The 18,319-nt window shown below is 56.2% G+C and overlaps 1 protein-coding gene across 4 annotated transcripts in view; it reads right to left on the reverse strand.

Moving 5' to 3' along the window:
• Positions 1-3,242: 3,242 nt before the first annotated feature.
• The window catches only part of PGBD5 (piggyBac transposable element derived 5), an 88,200-nt gene continuing 73,123 nt past the window's right edge, over positions 3,243-18,319 (reverse strand). For 2 of the 4 annotated variants that reach the window (XM_057531533.1, XM_057531535.1), the window contains exons 4-7: positions 15,414-15,594; positions 11,785-11,982; positions 6,496-6,601; positions 3,243-5,193 (exon numbers count right to left, since the gene is read on the reverse strand). In XM_057531533.1, the coding sequence (XP_057387516.1) occupies positions 4,998-5,193; positions 6,496-6,601; positions 11,785-11,982; positions 15,414-15,594 (681 nt within the window). In that variant the 3' untranslated portion in view covers positions 3,243-4,997. The remainder of the gene's footprint in view (positions 5,194-6,495; positions 6,602-11,784; positions 11,983-15,413; positions 15,595-18,319) is intronic. The other 2 variants (XR_009005736.1, XM_057531534.1) reach the window with 2 other exon arrangements.

An 18,319-nucleotide genomic window follows, 5' to 3' on the forward strand; every position in this document is an offset into this window, starting at 1 on the left:
CTCACTTCCTGCTCACATGTTGGAGCAACGGCTCCAAGTGCCAGCGTGGTACCGGTACCTTCTTTCATCTCTTAATGGAAGAGAATGACACACTCAGAGAGGAGGTTTAGAAATACTATCAAAGATGAGACACACAGGGAGGCCACATGGAGTAAAAGCTTAAACAATGGAGTGCAAAGTGGGAGGTCTCAGCACTCTTCCTAATCACGACAGAAGGTGTTACATCTTCTTTATCCATTCATCTGTCGATGGACATTTAGGTGTCATGTTCTGGCTATTGTAAACAGTGCGACCTAGAGTCTGTCATACAGAGTGAAGTAAGTCAGAAACAGAAAAACAAATACTCTATGCTAACATATATATATGGAATCTAGAAAAAAAGGTTCTGAAGAACCTAGGGGCAGGACAGGAATAAAGATGCAGACGTAGAGAATGGACTTGAGGACAAGGGGAGGGGGAAGGGTAAGCTGGGACGAAGTGAGAGAGTGGCATGGACATATATACACTACCAAATGTAAAATAGATAGCTAGTGGGAAGCAGCCGCATAGCACAGGGAGATCAGCTCTGTGCTTTGTGACCACCTAGAGGGGTGGGATAGGGAGGGTGGGAGGGAGGCTCAAGAGGGAGGGGATATGGGGATATACGTATGCATATAGCTGATTCACTTTGTTATACAGCAGAAACTAACACAACATTGTAAAGCAATTATACTCCAATAAAGATCTATCAAAAAAAAAAAAATAGAAGGTGTTTGGCTATGACAGTGGAGGCTACAGAAACACAGGGGCTATTCAACATCGCTCTTTTCCAGAAGGGGCTGTGGAGTCCCTGGGGCAGGGCTGGGGTCACTTCCTGGGAACCGTGCTGTGATCTTTTGGGGGCTCCCTTTCCTTTGGTACCCTTGGCTTTCTATACCCAAGACTGTTGACGAGCCTCTACCCACCATGGGGACAACACGACACAAGCTGGCCAGTGGGCGGCACCTGAGGAGGAGGGATCAAGACCATTCTGGAGACGCACCCCCTACCCCAGCCCACGACCCACAGGACGGCAGGCACCTGGGCACCTGGGGAGAGGTTCCAGGCTGGCCCTCCCCCCGCCTCCCCTCATGCTGCCTGGTGAGGAGAGGCCGGCTGGCCCAGCCCAGGGCCGGCTGCAGCCTAGGGCCTTTCTCTGGCCGAATGCCCCCCAGACCACAGCTCACCACCAGGTCAAGTTGGGCTGCATCAAGCCTTCAGCCAAAAACACCCACCTGGTCCAGGGCAAGAAGGGAACACAAGTGAGTGAGAACGATGCAGGGAGGGTGTGTACCTTGACTGTCTGCAGTATTTGAGATCAGAAGAGAGGTTTGATCTCTCCTTTCTGTAAAGCCCCAGACAGGAGAGGACGCCCTATAAAGGCATTACGTAAATCAGGGCTAAAGCTGCCGACCCTCATGGTGGATCTGGGCAGCCAGTGTGTGCAGTGGCTAGAACGTGGCCTCGGTGCCAGGTCCTCTGGCTCACCTGGGAAAGCTGTCCAACACCCCCCTGCAAGCTGGGGATGGTGACGGGAGGAGGGAGCAGGGAGCCCGGAAGGAGAAGAGCTGGGGCACAGGGAGCTCTCTGTGCTGCACGGACGTGGCCCTGGCTGTCTGCCCGTGGTCGCCCGTGGTCGCCTCGTGGTGGACGGCATGCCCTTTCCCTCTCCCATCAGCCTGTCGCTGAGTTGCTCTCCTGGACCTCCAGGACCTGCTATGTGGGGGGATGCTTTTTCCCTTAACCACAGGCTGGAGGGGGCATCACTCAGCGGTGATGGCGAGCCTGCCTCACCCCCCCTCGCTGCGGATGCCGGGGCGGGGTTCCGGAGGGTGACAGCGGTGCCCGGCCACACACTGTGACCCAGGACCTCCCTGCCCCGGCTGGGCTCTGCGACCTTCTCACGTCGGCCACAGCTGCAGAGTTACTTCGATTTCGGTGGCCAGGCCTTGTCTAATTTAGTCAATAAACTGGATACCTTTGCCCAGAATGATCCAGACACCAAGATTTTCCTGTCACTCACCTGAGTTCTGAAATATTCATGTAATGTTCCCATGACCAAAGTGAGATATTGCTCAAATCTGAGACTTTTGGGGAAGCAGAGTGCGGGGGGAAAAAGACAATGCATCTGAAATATAGACCCTGAGAAAGAAGGCACCAGATACAATCAGCAATTCATTCAAGTTATACTCTCCTAAGAATTACCTTACCTACTTCCAGAGACAGCTGAGGTCATGTGACTACATCACAAACGGTGGAACCAAACAGGTCAACCTGCGTTCGGTCTAACAGATGTTCTCTGGAGAAGCTTAGAAACTCCAGTGGTGCTTTGTTTTGAACCGGGTTGGGAGCTCATTGTCTGTCCTTTCTTCCTAGACCCCGTAGCAAAGACCTCCCACCGGGAATGGTATGCCACAGTGGCAGGACCTGCACAGACAGGGGAGGCCACCTGCCTCTCAGCCTCTGCCAGGGCTGTGCTGGCCGCCCCTCCCCTGAGAACCTCGCACTGGGCCCCTTCCTGCTCACCAGTAATGGCCAGCTTCTCAATGAGCCTGTCCAGTGGGGACCCGCCGGCCCTCAGACCCAGGGAGGTATGGAGTCTGGTGAATGCTAGCGAGTCACGCCACATCCCATCCGAGGGTGAGGTCCGGGTCCCTGCAGGTTCTCCTAATCAGCGCTGCCTGTCACTCTGCCCTCCTCCCGGAAAGGGAAGAGAAACCGCTCTCAACCTGAGAGCTGGTGCGGTCGCCGCAGCCTCCGCTAGAACCCAGCTGAACTGCTGTCCCCTCAGTCATTTCTCAGAAACCAGGTGGCCACCGTCTTGAGTTCAGAGCACTAAGATGGTGTCCTTACTCTGTAATCACTTGGTGATGTGAAGTCACCCACTACTGGTCACGGCAGCGCCTCTTGTGTTGAATCAGAACGACGCACAGCCTGGGAGAGGACGGACCGCCAGGCTGGGAGACAGGCGCGACGTGTCTGACGGCAGAGGCGCTTGCAATACAACTAAACGCTCACGGGGGGGGGGGGGGGGACTAGGCATCTATATACGTGTCTCCAGTCAACACTTTTAGCTGAATTCCTCTTCTAAACTGCTCACTGGTTCATGGTGCTACAACAGTCAAGATCGTGTACGTGGGATTATACAGGAAATCAAGACTTAAAAAAAGGAGCCCGGATTTTTGTCCCTGACGTTTTAAACAAACTCACGTATTAACAAAGAGTCAACATCTAAATAGACTTTTATTTTTTTTCTTTTACTTATTTGGACAGAAAAGAAAATCATCAGCTTTCATTAGAGTCTCCCTAAGTGTTGGAAACGCATTAAACTCAGAAATAGTGGACCTTGTAGAAAAGCATCACAAATTAAAAATAGATTTCTCCATGTGGTAAAAGTGCTTCCAATCCAATTAAAGGACACGGCAAAGGTGTGTTGAGACGCGATTTAAAATTTGGCCTACGATCCGTGGCATCGGATTAAAACCACAGGTGAGGTGACCGTCATGAACCCGGGGACAGAAATGATGTGAGTTGGGAGCATGCCGCCAGCAACACTTTTAATTAACTGAGTGACAACAGGGAAGAACGTCCCAAAGCCTGAGTAGAGTAGGTTTGCATCTGTAAAAATAAGGGGGCGACATAAACTGGGTCGAAGGGGGATCACGTAACTCTAGAAATTACTTGTTTCTTATCTGCGGGGACAGCCAGACCAGCCGACCACCCTGGCCGAGGTCTCCCAGGGAGACCGGTGGACCTTGGTTCAGAAAAGGCCCAAGTGTTCTGGGCAGTAAGCAAAGCCCTTGCTGCCAGCTGCTTGTCACGAAGGCCTTTCGGGCTGGCGGTGAGCAGGCCCCCGGCCTGCGGGAATCACGCCCAGCCAAGCTGGTACAGGTGGGTTTGCCAATGCCCACCACACCGTTCGGAGGGGTGCTGTGAGGCCGGCAGACACTGCCCGGTGACCACGCGAGGGAGAGAGTTCGCGAGTGGTCATCCGTAGAGACATTCTGTTGTCTCAGCCATGCTATGTATTTTCCAAAACAAGTGGTTCTGCTAATGATGACCGAGCTCAAGGCCCGCAGGCCCCCGTGGTCTGATGGACGCGAGGTGCCCTCTCTGGCCCAGGTCCAGGCCTGTGATCATGCAAAGAGCCACGACAGGGTGGGGTGAGAGGGGGAGGGCAGAAAAGAAGAGGGACATTTCCTTTTACAGAAGATCTGAAGCAACAGTAAGAAAATAACCTGAAGATATATTTAAAAATAAAAACCGGCCTCACACTTCACTGCCATTCTCCCTTTCTCCCCGTCCACCGGCCACGCAGGGATGGGCAGGAAGGCCGCGTGGACGTATCAGAGGGCCCCGCTCCCCGCGCCGTCGCTGCCTTTTCGTGGCGCCGGGTTGTCTTTCTTCTTCTACGAGCCCCGTTCTAAGCTGCCTGCACAGGGCAAACGCTGGGAAACCCTCCGGGCTCCCGCAGACACCTGAGCAGTCCCAGCCGCGCAGAGCCCACCCGGCTCGCCTCCCGCCACCCGCAGGCACGGCGAGGCGCGAACCACGTCACGACGTCTCTCCATCTTCACCAAGCAGGACGCGCTCCGGCTCGCCTCATCCCATCCCTGGCGCCCCCGGTGGCTGCAGCCCTCCCAGGTCCCCTGTGCCGAGCGGGCTCTCCCGCGGCCTCCGGGGCGTCGTGAGGGTGCCCTCCATGCCCCGCGCTGGCTGCACGGAGGGTCTGGCTCGGGGCCACACCTGCAGGAAGCCCCGCTCTCCGGAGGGAGGCCGTGCTCTTCTTTGCGTGGAAAGCGGGGGGGCGCCATCCTCTGACCAGGTCCGTCCTGGTCCCTCCAGAGGCCCCGAGCACCCCTCCCGGGCCGCAGCCCCACGCAGGGCGTCTCCGGGTCTCCGGCCGGCGGGTCGGACGTCAGGCTCCCCCGCCCCTCCCTGGACCCGGTCCTTACCTAACCTGGGCCGCGCCCGCGGCATCAGAGGCTCGGAGAGGTGTCCTCCAGGCCCAGCAGCTCTCGCACGAGTCTCTCCCCGAACTGGGCCCGGCTGTACCTCTTCACGTGGTAGGCCTCCGACATCTTGTACAGGATGTAGGCGTTGTTGATGGCGACGCTGACGGCAAACCAGAACACCTGCTGCCAGGTCTTGTTTGGTTTATGAGAAATGAAATACCTAGGAGGACAGAACGGCAAGGGAGGCTGCCTCGGACGGTGCCCGGGGACCCGGTGCAGGACAGACATCCCCGAAAGGCCTCATCGGGGTCAGCGAGATGCCGCAGGGGGCGCGGCGGCGGGAACCCGACTGTGGGGAGGGGCGGGAGGGCGGGGCAGCCTCTCTCTGAGGCTCGGCCCCGTGAACCGTACTTGAACGTGCCAACAACCCCTATCAAAGGTCAGGTGGGAGGAGGCGGGTCACCACAGGGGACACCGAGACCAGGGGCCAGGCCTCTGCGGTGCAGCCCGGAGCTCTGGAGGGAACCGGGCCGAGGGGCTCCCCGGGTCGCCGAGGGCCCTGCTCAAGCGCGACACAACCCGAGCCATCTCGCGCCCCGTCTGCCCGCAGCTCCGTGCGTGTCTCTTCACCACCCCCGCCGCCCCTCAGAGGGAGGCCTCCTCTGCCCCGAGACGGAGGACGGCGCTCCCCCCAGACGGCCAACTCAGGACCCATCCCTGCGCCGCGTCCTCCGTCTGCACGTGTGTCTCTGCACCCCGGGGGCCAGTAGCCTCGGCACCACCGAGACGCCCAGGCAGGGCGGCCGCGGATGTCCATTCGCGCAATCGTGCCGACTCCCCTGGAGCCGCCGCGCAGGCCCGCGAGGCGCCAGGCACGCCGCAGGCTCCGCGGAGACCGTCCGGTGACTCCCTGCGCAGCGGGGCTCCCTCTCACGCCCGGGCTTTCCCAGGAGACCCAGGACCACGTGCTGCCCTCCCCGCCCGCAAGCAGCCTGGGGGGACGTCCGTGCCCCTCAAGGAGGGCTGCGAAAATGCCCACCGCCTTTGGCGTTAGTCCAACCCTGTTCCAGGCTGTGAGGCTCAGGCCCAGTAATTTCATGGGCAGACCGAGGTTCAAGGGCAATCATTTCTTCCCTCCTGTTGTGGACACAGGAGCTCGCCCCGAGACAGCAGGGGGGCGCGTACACGCACACCGCGTGTGCACTTGACGACGACCCCACACCTGCGCCCACGCCCGCACGCGAAAGAGCTCCGTAACCGGTGCCGGAAAACACGCGGCCCGGCCCGACGGCGCCCGGGGCCCAGAGGGTGTGGGGTGCAGGCCAGCGGCTGAGATGGAGGGGAGCGGACAGAGAGGGCAGCGGTGCAGGAGGTGGGGGGCTGGGCGGGCCGGGCCGCGGGCTCGGGATTTTATCCCTCGGGCTCTCCCGTTGTCAACTCTGAACCTGGGGACACTGACCGCCCAGCGGCCCCTCTGTTCTCGGCGGCGAGGCCTCCCGTGCCGGGGCGCTGGCTCACTTACTTGCTGTACTTGTCATCGTACTTGCAGATGTAGCTGAGGTGGGCGGCGAAGGCCTCCACGGCCAGCGGGCAGGGGATCTCCCCACTCCTCCTCTTGATGATCACGCCTGCGGGGAACAGACGGGACGTCCCCTCTGAGCCGCCCCCGCAGACCCCCGTTCAAAATGTGCCCCCCTCCCCCCTGCCTGCTTGTCAAACAGACGGCAGGGGAGGAGATGGAAGGAAACCACCACCAACACCACCACTGCAGCTTCAGGGGAGCGCAGGACACACGGCCACGGCTGGGCCCGCGGGAGGTGAGGCACAAAGGCGGCCGTAAGTGGAGTGGGGCTGCTGCACCGGATGGGGCCTTGAGAGCAGAGGGGGAGCTCAGGATCCACCTTCCCCCTCCTTCCCTCCCTCCCCCAGGCTTCAACCCCTCCCGCCAGGGTCTGAGCGGGGGTGGGAGGGAGGTGGCCACCGAGGTCAGGGAGCGGGGGTCCCTTCCACCTGCTCTGCCGCCTCCATCAAGGCAGAGGGTGAGACTAGAGGCCAGAAGGCGCAGCCGCTGCCCGGACCCCAGGCTCTTCCACGCCTCGCCCCGCGGACAGAACCCTGTACACCCAGCTGCTCCTGGGACGCCCTCTCTCACACGCCTTCAAACGCCTTTGCCTCCCAAATACACATGGAACCGCGTCCCGGGGCCACTCGCCGAGGTCACGGCAAGATTCAAACGTCCCACTGACCGGGCATGAGAAGCAAAAAGAGGTCATCAGTCCTCTTCAACCTGCTGTCCAACAACCTGCTTTCCAAGACCTGCCCCGCCCGCCCGGGTGGACGTCCACTGCGCCCACGGAGGGGACGCGGGGGCGGGAAGGACACTCGTGCGAGCGAGGTCGGGATTACAGAGCGCTTCCTCCGCGCAGCCCGCCCCCATCCCCGCCGCCCGCAGAACGATGTGATTAGGAGAACAGTGCCATTCAAAGGGCTGTGGGTTTTCAGCACTACTTAAATGGGCGTAACTGAAGTAAAAATGGTCACACAGGTCCATCTGCTGAGACTGAGCCCTGAGCCGGGATCTTTTTTGTCTCCCACCCCGCTCCCCCAATACTGAATTTTTGCACTGAAGAAGCACCTGGACATCTTGTGAGAGACTGAGAAGCCAGGCCCCGCCCCTAGAGTTGTGGTCTGGGGAAGCCCAGGGCAGGACCCGGGCAACACACTTCCTAAAGCCTCCAAAGCTCAGAGGACCTCCGTGCCCAGCCAGAGGGTCCTGGGCCCTGGTTGCTTAGGGATCCTTTCCCCACTCAGAGAGACGTTCTATGGTCGGGTGATGCAGACACACGTGCATCCTTCACAGCTGGGCTCCTGCCTCCAAGGAGGGCTGTGTCTCTGCAGCACCCTTCCTGAGGGGACCTGTGCTGGTGTCTTTGCTCACCACCCCGCCCGACCTCAAGTCCAAGTGGGCAAACACCCCAGTTCCACACCCCGGCCCAGGCACATGGCCTTGGGAGGTTTCCCACCTCCAGCTCCATTTTAATTTGCCCGACTTTCGCCTACAGCCTCCTCTGGGACTAAGGAGGCCCCTTTAGGGCTCCCCGGAGTCCACGTGGGTATGAGCAGATCAGACCATCCCATAAAGAAATGAAATCCCCTCCGTTCTTTTCCCAGAAGTGGAGGACAACTCACTCCGAGTCACCAGGGCTCCCAGCGGGTCAGGCCCGCTGTCCGAGGGCCTCGGCCAGCACCGTGCCCCTGGGCCTCCCCGCCTGCAGCTCCGGCTGCTGCCTTCCGCACAGCCAGGGCACTAGCTCCAGGGCCGCCGCTGTCCCAGCACACCCAGCCGTGCCAGGCCTGCTTTCCCTCTCCGTTTCCTTCCCATCCCTTCTAACGTTTTAACTCAACATGAGGATTGCAGCTGGAAATCTCAGGAGAGTGGTTTCAAAATCCAGGTGTGCGTCAGTCTCTAGCATTTCCCCAAGTTCATAAACAAGTCCACGCTCCTCTCTCATGAAATTTTGGAATTTAGATACTATTCGAGCTGGAAAGGGTAAGTCTGCTGTCCTATAATATCCTTTTCTGAGGACTGAAAAGCTTTAGACATTGACATTGACAATGAGGTGATGTGCTATTTATTGTGTCCGCTGCCCTCATAACCAGGAATGCCGTGCTCTCCTGGGTGCACCCTGTACATTTACAGCCGTGTGCGGGACCCTCTGCGCACAGCTTTATTCCACGTGTCTACCTCTGTGACACCGTAGGTCCACGTGGGCCTATGAGAGGACCACGTGTCTTCATTTTCCAGGGAGTTCTGTCTTCTGCCTTCCCCGGGCTTTTTCTGGCTGGGCTGACCTTCTTTCCGTCCTTCTGTAAGTCTGAATGAATGAGTCAAGACCTGACTCACAGACCCATGCAGACATTCCACACTCACATTAGCCTCATGGAATCTGAACCCTAAGTGGGCAAAGAGGGAGATGGCAACGAGACGGTAGACCTAAAATGGATTCTAGAAGAAACGCAAAAGGATGCGGTTCTCGATGGGGATATGTCCCTGGATGAATGACAGCATGTAACTTAAAAAGCCCGCATACGCTCACAGTCTCTGAAAGAGGGCTCATTTCCCCTTAGAATCTGGAGTAAGGAATAATCAATCAATCCCTAAAATGTCCATAACTAGTTACATGTTTTCTAAAATTTGAAATTCTGCTCATCTTTTACAAGAACAAATATGGTCACAGTAGATGACAGTATAAAGCTGAGAAGCAGTCTTTAGAATATAGGAGACTTTGTCAGCTGGGTGACATTTAAAATAAGTTGGGAAAAAAAGAATTATTTGACAAAAGGTTCAGGTACAGAGGTGGGGCTGCTTGGTCAACCAACCTTTGCCGCTTAACGAAAAAAAAATAGTAGCAGCCCATCTGGTGCCACGACCAAAATAAATTCCAAGCGGATGACTGCAAAGTGCACAAAATCCCCCTATAAAACAACCAAGTGAACTGTACTCACCTGGCCTTGGGACAGAGCAGGGGCTTTAATGCATGAGAGCAAATAACATGATCGACAGCTGTGTCGATGCGGAAATGAAAAACCCTTTTTATGTTAAAATTACTGGCCATAAATAAAAGCAAAAGGAAAACAAACGAAGAAAAATATCTGCTGTAGGCATAAAATCTGCTTTCAATTTCGTAAGACAAATACTTCAAATGAAAAATTGACAAGAACATGAAGAAATCATTGAACATCAGCTAAAAACACAGGAAAAGATGTTCAACCCCACCAACAGTCACGGCGATTCATATATAAAATTTTGTAGCATTTTTCAGCCATCATATTGACAAATTTAGAAAAGAAAAAAAAAATAGTGTTGATAAAGCAGGAGGAATCTCGGTCCCCTTGTAACCTACGGCAACGGCAATAAGTACAGCCTTTTGGCAACACAGCATCAAGAGCCTTAAAAACGTTCAGACCCTTTGGCCCAGCCGTTCAACTTTTAGATTTATCTTGGAAGTGATCAAAGGATCAAAATGATCAAAGGAAGTGATCAAAGATGTACCTGAAGATTTATATATGAAGATCTTCACTACATCATTATTCATATTATGAAAAAAGGATCGTTCATAGGGGCCAAGATAAAGAAATTATGATACATCTAAGGATGGAATACGAGGTGGTTTTTAAAAATCATGTCTTTGAAGTACACCGAAAGGAAAACTACCTCCCTTCATTAAGAAACGAGGCCCTAGGATGTGGACCAGGAGAAGGATTCCCAGTGGGGAGCGTGCCGGCCACACGGCCTCCGCTCTGCGAGCCCCCTTGGCCGCACCCAGGGTCTCCTCTCACCCGCCGGGCTCCCAGTGTCCACAGGCCCTGGGGGGGCCCAGGCGCCTGGTGGTGGGGGTCAGTCTGTGGCCAGGCTGTGGACATACTCCATGGGATTTTCAAGGGCGACTAGGGTCGGGGGCTGCGTGATGTATAATAGAGTACGTACTTTAGAAAACTATCACGGAATTGAACACAAATACTAGTTTCGGCGTATTTAAAAATCACCCCTCCCAATTTTCTCATCTTCCCTCAACAGCCCCCTGCCTCCTCCCCTTGGTGCCTGATTTAAGGGTCCCAGTCCTTGATATTGGGGTTTTCAGATGTGTCATCTTCAATCCTATTGCAGGCTTCTCCCTAACCTCCCCAGATGCGGTCTGTTCTCTGCTACCTCATTTCACCCAGCTCAGACAAGTGAGAAGTCCTTGCTTTGGGACATCGTTTCAGAGGCTATCACTTAACGTAACTTGGTGGGAAGCAGCTCCCATGCCCTACACCCACACCTGTTCCTAGAGACACTCTGGCCCCGAGGCCCCAACCGCAAGAGAGCAGAAGTCCAATTCAAACGGGCCTTCAGCTGACAAGGTCAATTCCAAACCTCTCCTCTAAGTGCCCTTGACATAGCACTCGAGGGGGGGGGCGGCTTTCTCCACCCCCTACACATAAGTGGGGTAACGACACCTACGTGCTTGAGTTCCTCGATTGCAATCTCCACTGAAATGTAACACAACTTAGGTGTGTGCGTGGGGTGAAGGATGGGAATAACTGAACAAGAGGCACTAAATACACACCCACATACCACGTACAAACACACATACCACGCACACGCAGACACACACACACACATCGCACACCCCTGAGCTCCTTAGCAGTGTTCCTTTAATAGAGAAAAGGAAAGATGTCTTAATGTAAAGGAACACAAGGGACTTTTCAAATACACTACACAACGATAAATATTTTTGTAAAGGGTCCCTTTGTCACTGCAATTTCCTTTTCTGTTGTTTAATCGTGTTTGAGCTGTAGCTTCCCTTAAATATAAGGCTCCTTGCTAAATGAATCCCCTTGTTAGCAATGGATTTTAAATCCCAAGGAAAATCAATGACGATACAAACTGAACCCCCCAAAAACCCAACGCTAGCAATTAACTTCTAAGGAAGACATTTTAAAGATAAGAATGGTGGACTTTCTTTCCCCCTCTCCCATCAGAACAGATTTTTCACAGAATCCTAGATGACGATCATGTAAATACCGTTCAAACGGAGCCTATTAATCACACCGCGTACGACCTGGGGGACCTGCAAATGCCAGCCTCACGGCTTCTGTTGACGGCTGGCAAGTCCCAGGCAGCGGACAGCCTGCGGGCCCAGGAAGCGCTTGCCGCCCCGCGAAGGGCAGCAGCCGTCACCCTGCGGCCCAGAGCCGAAGAGGGGCAGGGGCCACCCGATGCCAGAGCTCACCCACACCCCTGCCCCGGGGCCCACCGTGTGCCCACCTTGCTGCACGGGCGAGTAGGCGTTGGTCAGGAAGCGGAAGTGCCCCTTGTTGTACCAGCAGATCAGGGACATGCTCCCCTTCACTCGGATGCTGTGCTGGCCCCGGGCGGGCGGCAAGGCCGGGCTGCTCAGCATGGAGGGCGGCAGGCCGGTGCAGTCACTCTTCCTGGAGCTGAGCAGCCCGCAGCAGTAGATCCCTGCGGGGACATGGACCGCAGGGCCTCAGGGCAGCTCCCCCCGACACCCCCGGGCTCGGCCCTCAGGGGGCCCCTCTAGAAGAGATGGTGAAGTGGGGGCTTTCATCCCAGATGTGCTGCCGCCCCCAACTTCCATACGTACTAAGATCACAGGGAAGAGCTAACGCAAGCAGGGCGTCGGCAGTAACAACGGCCGCTCTTGTGGCCAGAGGGCTGGCTACCTGCCAGCATAGGGCTGAGCCCGAGGACCCATCCTCCCACCTGCTTCTAGAAACTTCTGAGCACATGCGATGCACCGGCACTGCAGGCTCCCGGCTGGGCGGGCAGAGACGGGCATCGTTAGCACAGGTCTGTCTGCCGTCTAAGCCTGACCCAGCCAGTCACCACCCACCCTCACCAAGACTCGCCGGGCACCCGGGCAGCCCCGGCCGCGTGCAGCCAAGTGAAAGGCAGAGGAGGCAGGGAGTCATCACAGGACACGCGCTACACGGGGTCCTGCCTGTGCTGTACGCGTGGGGCCCCTGGGGGCGGAGCTTCCTGAGGGGCCTCGACGCCCAGCACGTTCCGCGGGGCAGGAGGCCCCGCAGGCAGAGACCAGCAGGAACAAGGAGCCTTCTCTAAATTCCGCCGGGACTCGAGGTCTTTCCCAGCCCTCCCTGCTCGTGGTCCCCAGCTTCCCCCACCCGCCCAGGAAGCCGTGGGGAAGCCCACCCCACCCCACACCCGGGGGGGGACGTGATGGGGCACTTTGACTGAAGACCCGGGAGCAGTCCGCCCCTCCGGGCTCACTGACACTATGGGCACATGTTCCAGGACCATGCTCTCCTCACCACTGCTTCCCCCCCCAACGCTGGAAGGACGGCTGATGACTTCCTGTCCTCCGTGCCGCCCCAGAAGCAGCAGTGGGTGAGGAATAACACCCGCGGGGGGCGGGGGGCAGGCCCAGTGTTGCTGCCAGAAAGAAGAGGGCTCCCTGCGGCTCCCATCTCTACAGATCCAACCACCCAGACTCCGCTGGCCTTGAGATTTAAGAACCTGTCTTCAAAACAGGGCAGAGGATTAGACAAATGAGGATAGTGTTTTAAATCGCCCACCGGCTCGGTGAACCCAACCACCCAAAGAGCAGCTGCCTTCTCCTAACAGGGGAAGAAGAGAATCCGGCAGCACGCAAGTTTATTTATGAAAACGGCCATTCTTGCGTGAATATCGTTCCTGGCTATTATTTTACAGAGTAGTCTCTGTGCGCCCAGGAGGGACAGCCAGACTCAGCGGGGACTCCTGTCTTCAACCCGGCCGCCCTGCCCGTTAGACGCCCCTGGGGGCACCAGGCCAGACGAGGCGGTCCGAGTCCCTGCGGGTGGGGGCAGCCATCCGTGAGCGACGTGGATACAACCTCCCCACGTGTCGGTCATCACAGGGGAAGTCCAGGAGGTCATGTGGGAGGGCTCACAGCCTCAGATGTTTCTAACAAACAAGCGAAGAAATCTTTGTCTGCTCTCGGAAAACTTCAAATTCCACGTCTACTTATTTTCTTCTCACTGGAAGATTCTCCTCCATCCTCCGCTAATTCCCCGTGCGGGGAGGGCCCAGACCAGCAGCCCAGCTCTCAGGGAAGCCTCTGGCGTCCTCACTCAGCACCCCACCAGCCCACAAGCTACAAGCGGGTCCTGACTATGTCGTGCGACTCTTGGTCCAGGAGACAGGGACACCCACGGTGTGGGGCAGGGAGTGGGCCTGCAGGGCACACAGACGCTGTGGGGGGCAGTTCTAGGAACCCCGGGGGCCATGCATGTGACACTCACCCTGGGACCCGCAAGAGCGGGCCAGCGGGCACGGCAGCCCTGGCTCTCACCCCACGCTCTGACACGGGCACCCATTGTGCTGGGTTAACGTGCGTCAGGGCCAGTTTTCTCCAACTTGACTCCACGGCCCCTCTTCACATAGTCTGATCTCTCCACACGGAATTCTCTCAACAATTAAACCCTGACCCCTGCTGGGACCAGCCTTACAGATGAGTAAGACGCAGCCCAGGCCGGCAAGAGCACAGGGTCCAGGCTGAGGCCACAGGTTGGAAGCTGTGGGCTTCCCGTTACTTGAGAGGGTTTGCTGTTTTTTTTTTTTTTTTTGGCTGCATCGGGTCTTAGTTGTGGCACGCAGGCTTCTCTCTAGTTGCAGCACACGGGCTCTCCACTTGAGGCGTCTGGGCTCAGTAGTTGTGCACCGGCTTAGTTGCCCTGCAGCACGTGGGATCTTAGTTCCCCGACCAGGGACTGAACCCACATCCCCTGCAGTGGAAGGTGGATTCTTTACCACTGGACCAGCAGGGAAGTCCAGAAGAGGTTTTGTTTTAAAGCCAGACATCAGATCTGTTGCTAAGCAACAGGTCTGCAATTCCAGTGTCTGGAGTAGCTGAGTGGGGGCTTTCTGTGTTTCTCCCGAGTGGACTGGATATAAATCCCAGATGTAGGATGAAGTGAAGGCAAATACAACCTGCCATGGGGCTTCCTGACTCGGCCCAGGTCTGTCTCTATAGCCCCATTTCTGCCAGAGCCCTGGAAGGCTTGCCTAATCTTTGCAACAAACGAACCAGGCATCTTAGCACTGAGGGGAACTAACACCTTTCTGAGGCCCATGGTACTGCTGCCTGTATTAATGCACACAATTCTCTGCCCAGCTGGAAGGGGCTACATTACAGACCTGGGTGGGGAGTTCAGACTTCCTAAGAGTCTTAGTAGGAGCTGTGCCTTGGTGCTGCGGATTTAATATTTGTGTCCCCCGCACCCCAAATTCCTATGTTGAAAACCTAATGCCTGAAGTGATGGTATTTGGAGGTGGGCCTTTGGGAGGTGCTTAGGTCATGAGGGTGGAGCCCTCATGAATGGGATTAGTGCCCTTATAAAAGAGGCCCTACAGAGCTCCCTAGTCCCTTCCACCATGTGAAGACACAGGGAGAAGTCTGCAACCTGGAAGAGGGCCCTCACCTGACCACACTGGCACCCCGACCTTGGACATCCAGCCTCCAGAGCTGTGAGCAATGAATTCCTATTTATAGGAACTATAAAAAGGATTTATAGGGTGGTCTATAAACCACCCACTCTGTGGTACTTTGTTATAGCAGCCCGAATGGACTAAAACACTAGGAAGACTCCTCGGATGGCCATGGCCTTACCACAAAGGACACAAAGAGATGTGCCCAGAAGACCTGAACTGATCTGTCCCCCAGACCACGAGTCTGGTCTCCCTCCAGACCTCCAGTGCCCAGCAGGGTGCAGGCAGCCGGCAGGCTGGCATGACCTGTCACCCTGGGGGAGGGCCTCCCCACCTGGCATCCTGTGCTCTGTGCTGCCCGCCACACGCCTGCATCCCCAGCCTTGCCCACCACTTCTCGGGGGCGGGGGACCATGCCCAGACTCGCTCCCCACTTGCCAAACCTTGCTTTTCAAACTCCTCAAACAGGGTCAGGCTGGTGATGCTGGGCCCGGTGAAGATGATGTAGTTCTTGCCGGCCGCGGTCCGGCACAGGCTCCTGGCCACCATGCTGTGCAGCTGCGGCTTGTTCTTCAGCGCGTCCAGCCCGTCAGGGCCCCCGCCTTCCTTCAGGTGGACGTAAATCTGCATCAGAAACACACAAGGGTCAGTGAGCTCACAGCAGGGTCAGGCAGGGGTCCAACCATTCTGGAAGCACAGGCTTCCGTCTCCGGGCCGGGTGTGTGGGAAAGCCACCCCTCCTCGGGCTTCCGGTTCCACAGTCCCCACCGATCCCAGCATCTCCATGGCCCACAGAGGCCACCAGTCACTCCCAAGGCTGCCCATCAGCCTGATGCCTCAGCCCCAGACTCTGCAATTTAGAAATGTCAAGGTAAAGAAGGAAAAGGTCAAACTGTTACAAGTAATGAATCTGGCAGCTGAGATTAAAAGCAAACACATCCTCCCATTCTGAAGCACAGGAGTCATGTTCACAGTAAACAGAAGTAAAGGCTACTTCACCTGTAAGGGATAAACATATCCGTGCACTTTCTGTTTGAATACAGCTTTTTAATTCACAAAGCACACCCACCATTACCCCCTTATTCTTTACAGTAATCACCATGTGGGCAGAAGGGGTAATACTGACTTCATACTGCAGAGGAGGGGACAGGATCGGGGATTTAAAACTCACCTGACGCCCCAGGACCAGCAAGGGTGTGCTGGAATTAGTACACAATAATTTTAAATTCTGTCCGTGAACATCCTCCAGGATCATCATATCATCTAAGAGGTGGGTGCAGGAAGTGGGAACGGAGTCAAGGAGTGTGTGGTCCTCCCTATGGCTGACAGCCATGCAGAATTATCATACGGGTATTAACCACTGTCCTCCTTTAGGGAGAACAGTTCTTCTCATGGAATGTTCCGGGTGCCTTTGCTGGCAGCGGTTCACAGACAGTGCTCAGTGTGCCCATCACACTGCTCAGGGACCACGCCCGGCAGCTGATGGGCGACAGGGCTCACCCTGACTGTCCTCCGAGGCACAGAACTGCTGAGGGCAGGCCTGTCCGTGCAGACTGAGCACAACCGAGGGCGGGTAAAGGGAGGACCGGCAGGTCCACGGTACCGCCCTCGGGCAAACGGCTGTGGACCATCACTCGCAAAACACAGTGTCTGAGGTTCCTGAGGCAGACGGACAGCAGGCGGTGTAGGTCTTTCTCTAAAAGCAGCTCAACCTCGAGGGCTAATTCTGTCCCAAATACTCACCTGAGACGTCCCCGGGGAGGACCGACTTGCCCGCAGCCTGGCAGGCAACAGTGGGATCACGCAGCAGGACCCCAACACTTCATTTTGGGGTCTTTATGCCTTCACCACCTCATTCCCAGGAGGAACCTCTCTGATAGAGAGTAAAGCACTGACATAGAGAAGCCAATCGTCTTGGCCACGTGTCACGTGAGGTTGCGACCGAGCAAGGATGTCTCCTCAGAACCCGCCTGCTCTCCTTCAGCAAAGCCTGGTCCTGCGGCGCCCACCGTGGGTACTGCACCAAGGCCAGCTCTGACTCACAGCCCCTCCCAGCTATCCTGCCTGAACTGCTGGCACAGCCACGCTGGGCACTGTGTCCCCAAACCTACCTGGGGACAGTTAGTTTTGTCCCATGTGTCCCTCAAAAGGCAATCGTCCGGCTACACGCACCCAGGATTCTCACCAGGGAATGGAAGGTTTGCTAGTGGAAACTCTCAGGCCAACTCTGATGACACCCCAGGTGGCTTCCAAAGTTCCCTGAGAGACGGGCAGACCGTGGCATACCCTGCCCGAGGCAGGCAACATTTCATAGGATTAAATGCAAAATCCTGCAACCAAGTTCAAAAACTTAACTGCATCTAGTACAGGATGCAAGAAACGTGACTTAACAAGAATACTTCTGGAAAACAAACAAACACTAAACCCTTGGAGATGGCCAACTGCAGGCCTCAGATACCATGACCGGCCTAAGTGATCTTGACCCGCATTAAAAACCAGGGTGGTGAGTATCTCATCCTTCCCTGGTCACATCATGACACTGCATCTCCGGGACACCACACTTGCCAAGGCGTAAAGAGAAGGGTGGTGGTCGGCATATTAGTTTGCTAGGGCTGCCGTGACAAAGAACCACAGAGGAGCACAGAGGACTCCAAGAACTTTTCTTTGGCTAGAGAGCTGTGTCATGGAATGATGATTAAGATCTTTCTAAGGCAGAACCAAGATGAACGTATACAGACAGAAAGCAGATCTGCAAGCATCAGAGCCCTTACTAACACTCAGAGCCGTCCAAACACTGAATGGGTGTCCTCAGAGACGCTCCAGGACAAGCTGGTGGCCCCTCGGGGGGTCTGAGCTTCAACTGCAGGGGGTGTATGCCAGTGTCAGAGGACGGTTCAGAACCACACAGATGCCAAGTTCAGATGCCCCAACAAAGCGGCACATAAGACCCCGCCCCGCCCCCCATGAGCGTGTAGCCCTTGACTCATGAGAGGATGAGCTGGAGCCAGCAAGACTAAGCGTGGCCATCGCAGGGCGACCGACACCAGAAGCATAGCCTTTCCCTGCTCCAGTCCTAACAGCGAAGGGTGTCGGAGTCTAAATTCAGAGAGCACCGCTTCTCTCCTGGATCTAATAATAACCTGGAGAGAATCACGTCTTTCTCACCAACCGCTTTCCCAGCTGAGGCATCGCGTGAGCCAGAGTCTTATAAACTCCTTTCCAGCAATAAAGTCAGTGGTTTGGAAGGTGGGTTCTCCAGGCTTCTGGATATGAGATGCCTTCAAAACATCACCCCCCTGATTTCCAGACCAGACTCAGCTGCACAGACTGGTGTCCTCCCCATCCCGCC

Source organism: Balaenoptera acutorostrata, chromosome 16 (assembly GCF_949987535.1).
Source record: "Balaenoptera acutorostrata chromosome 16, mBalAcu1.1, whole genome shotgun sequence".
NCBI lineage: Eukaryota > Metazoa > Chordata > Mammalia > Artiodactyla > Balaenopteridae > Balaenoptera > Balaenoptera acutorostrata.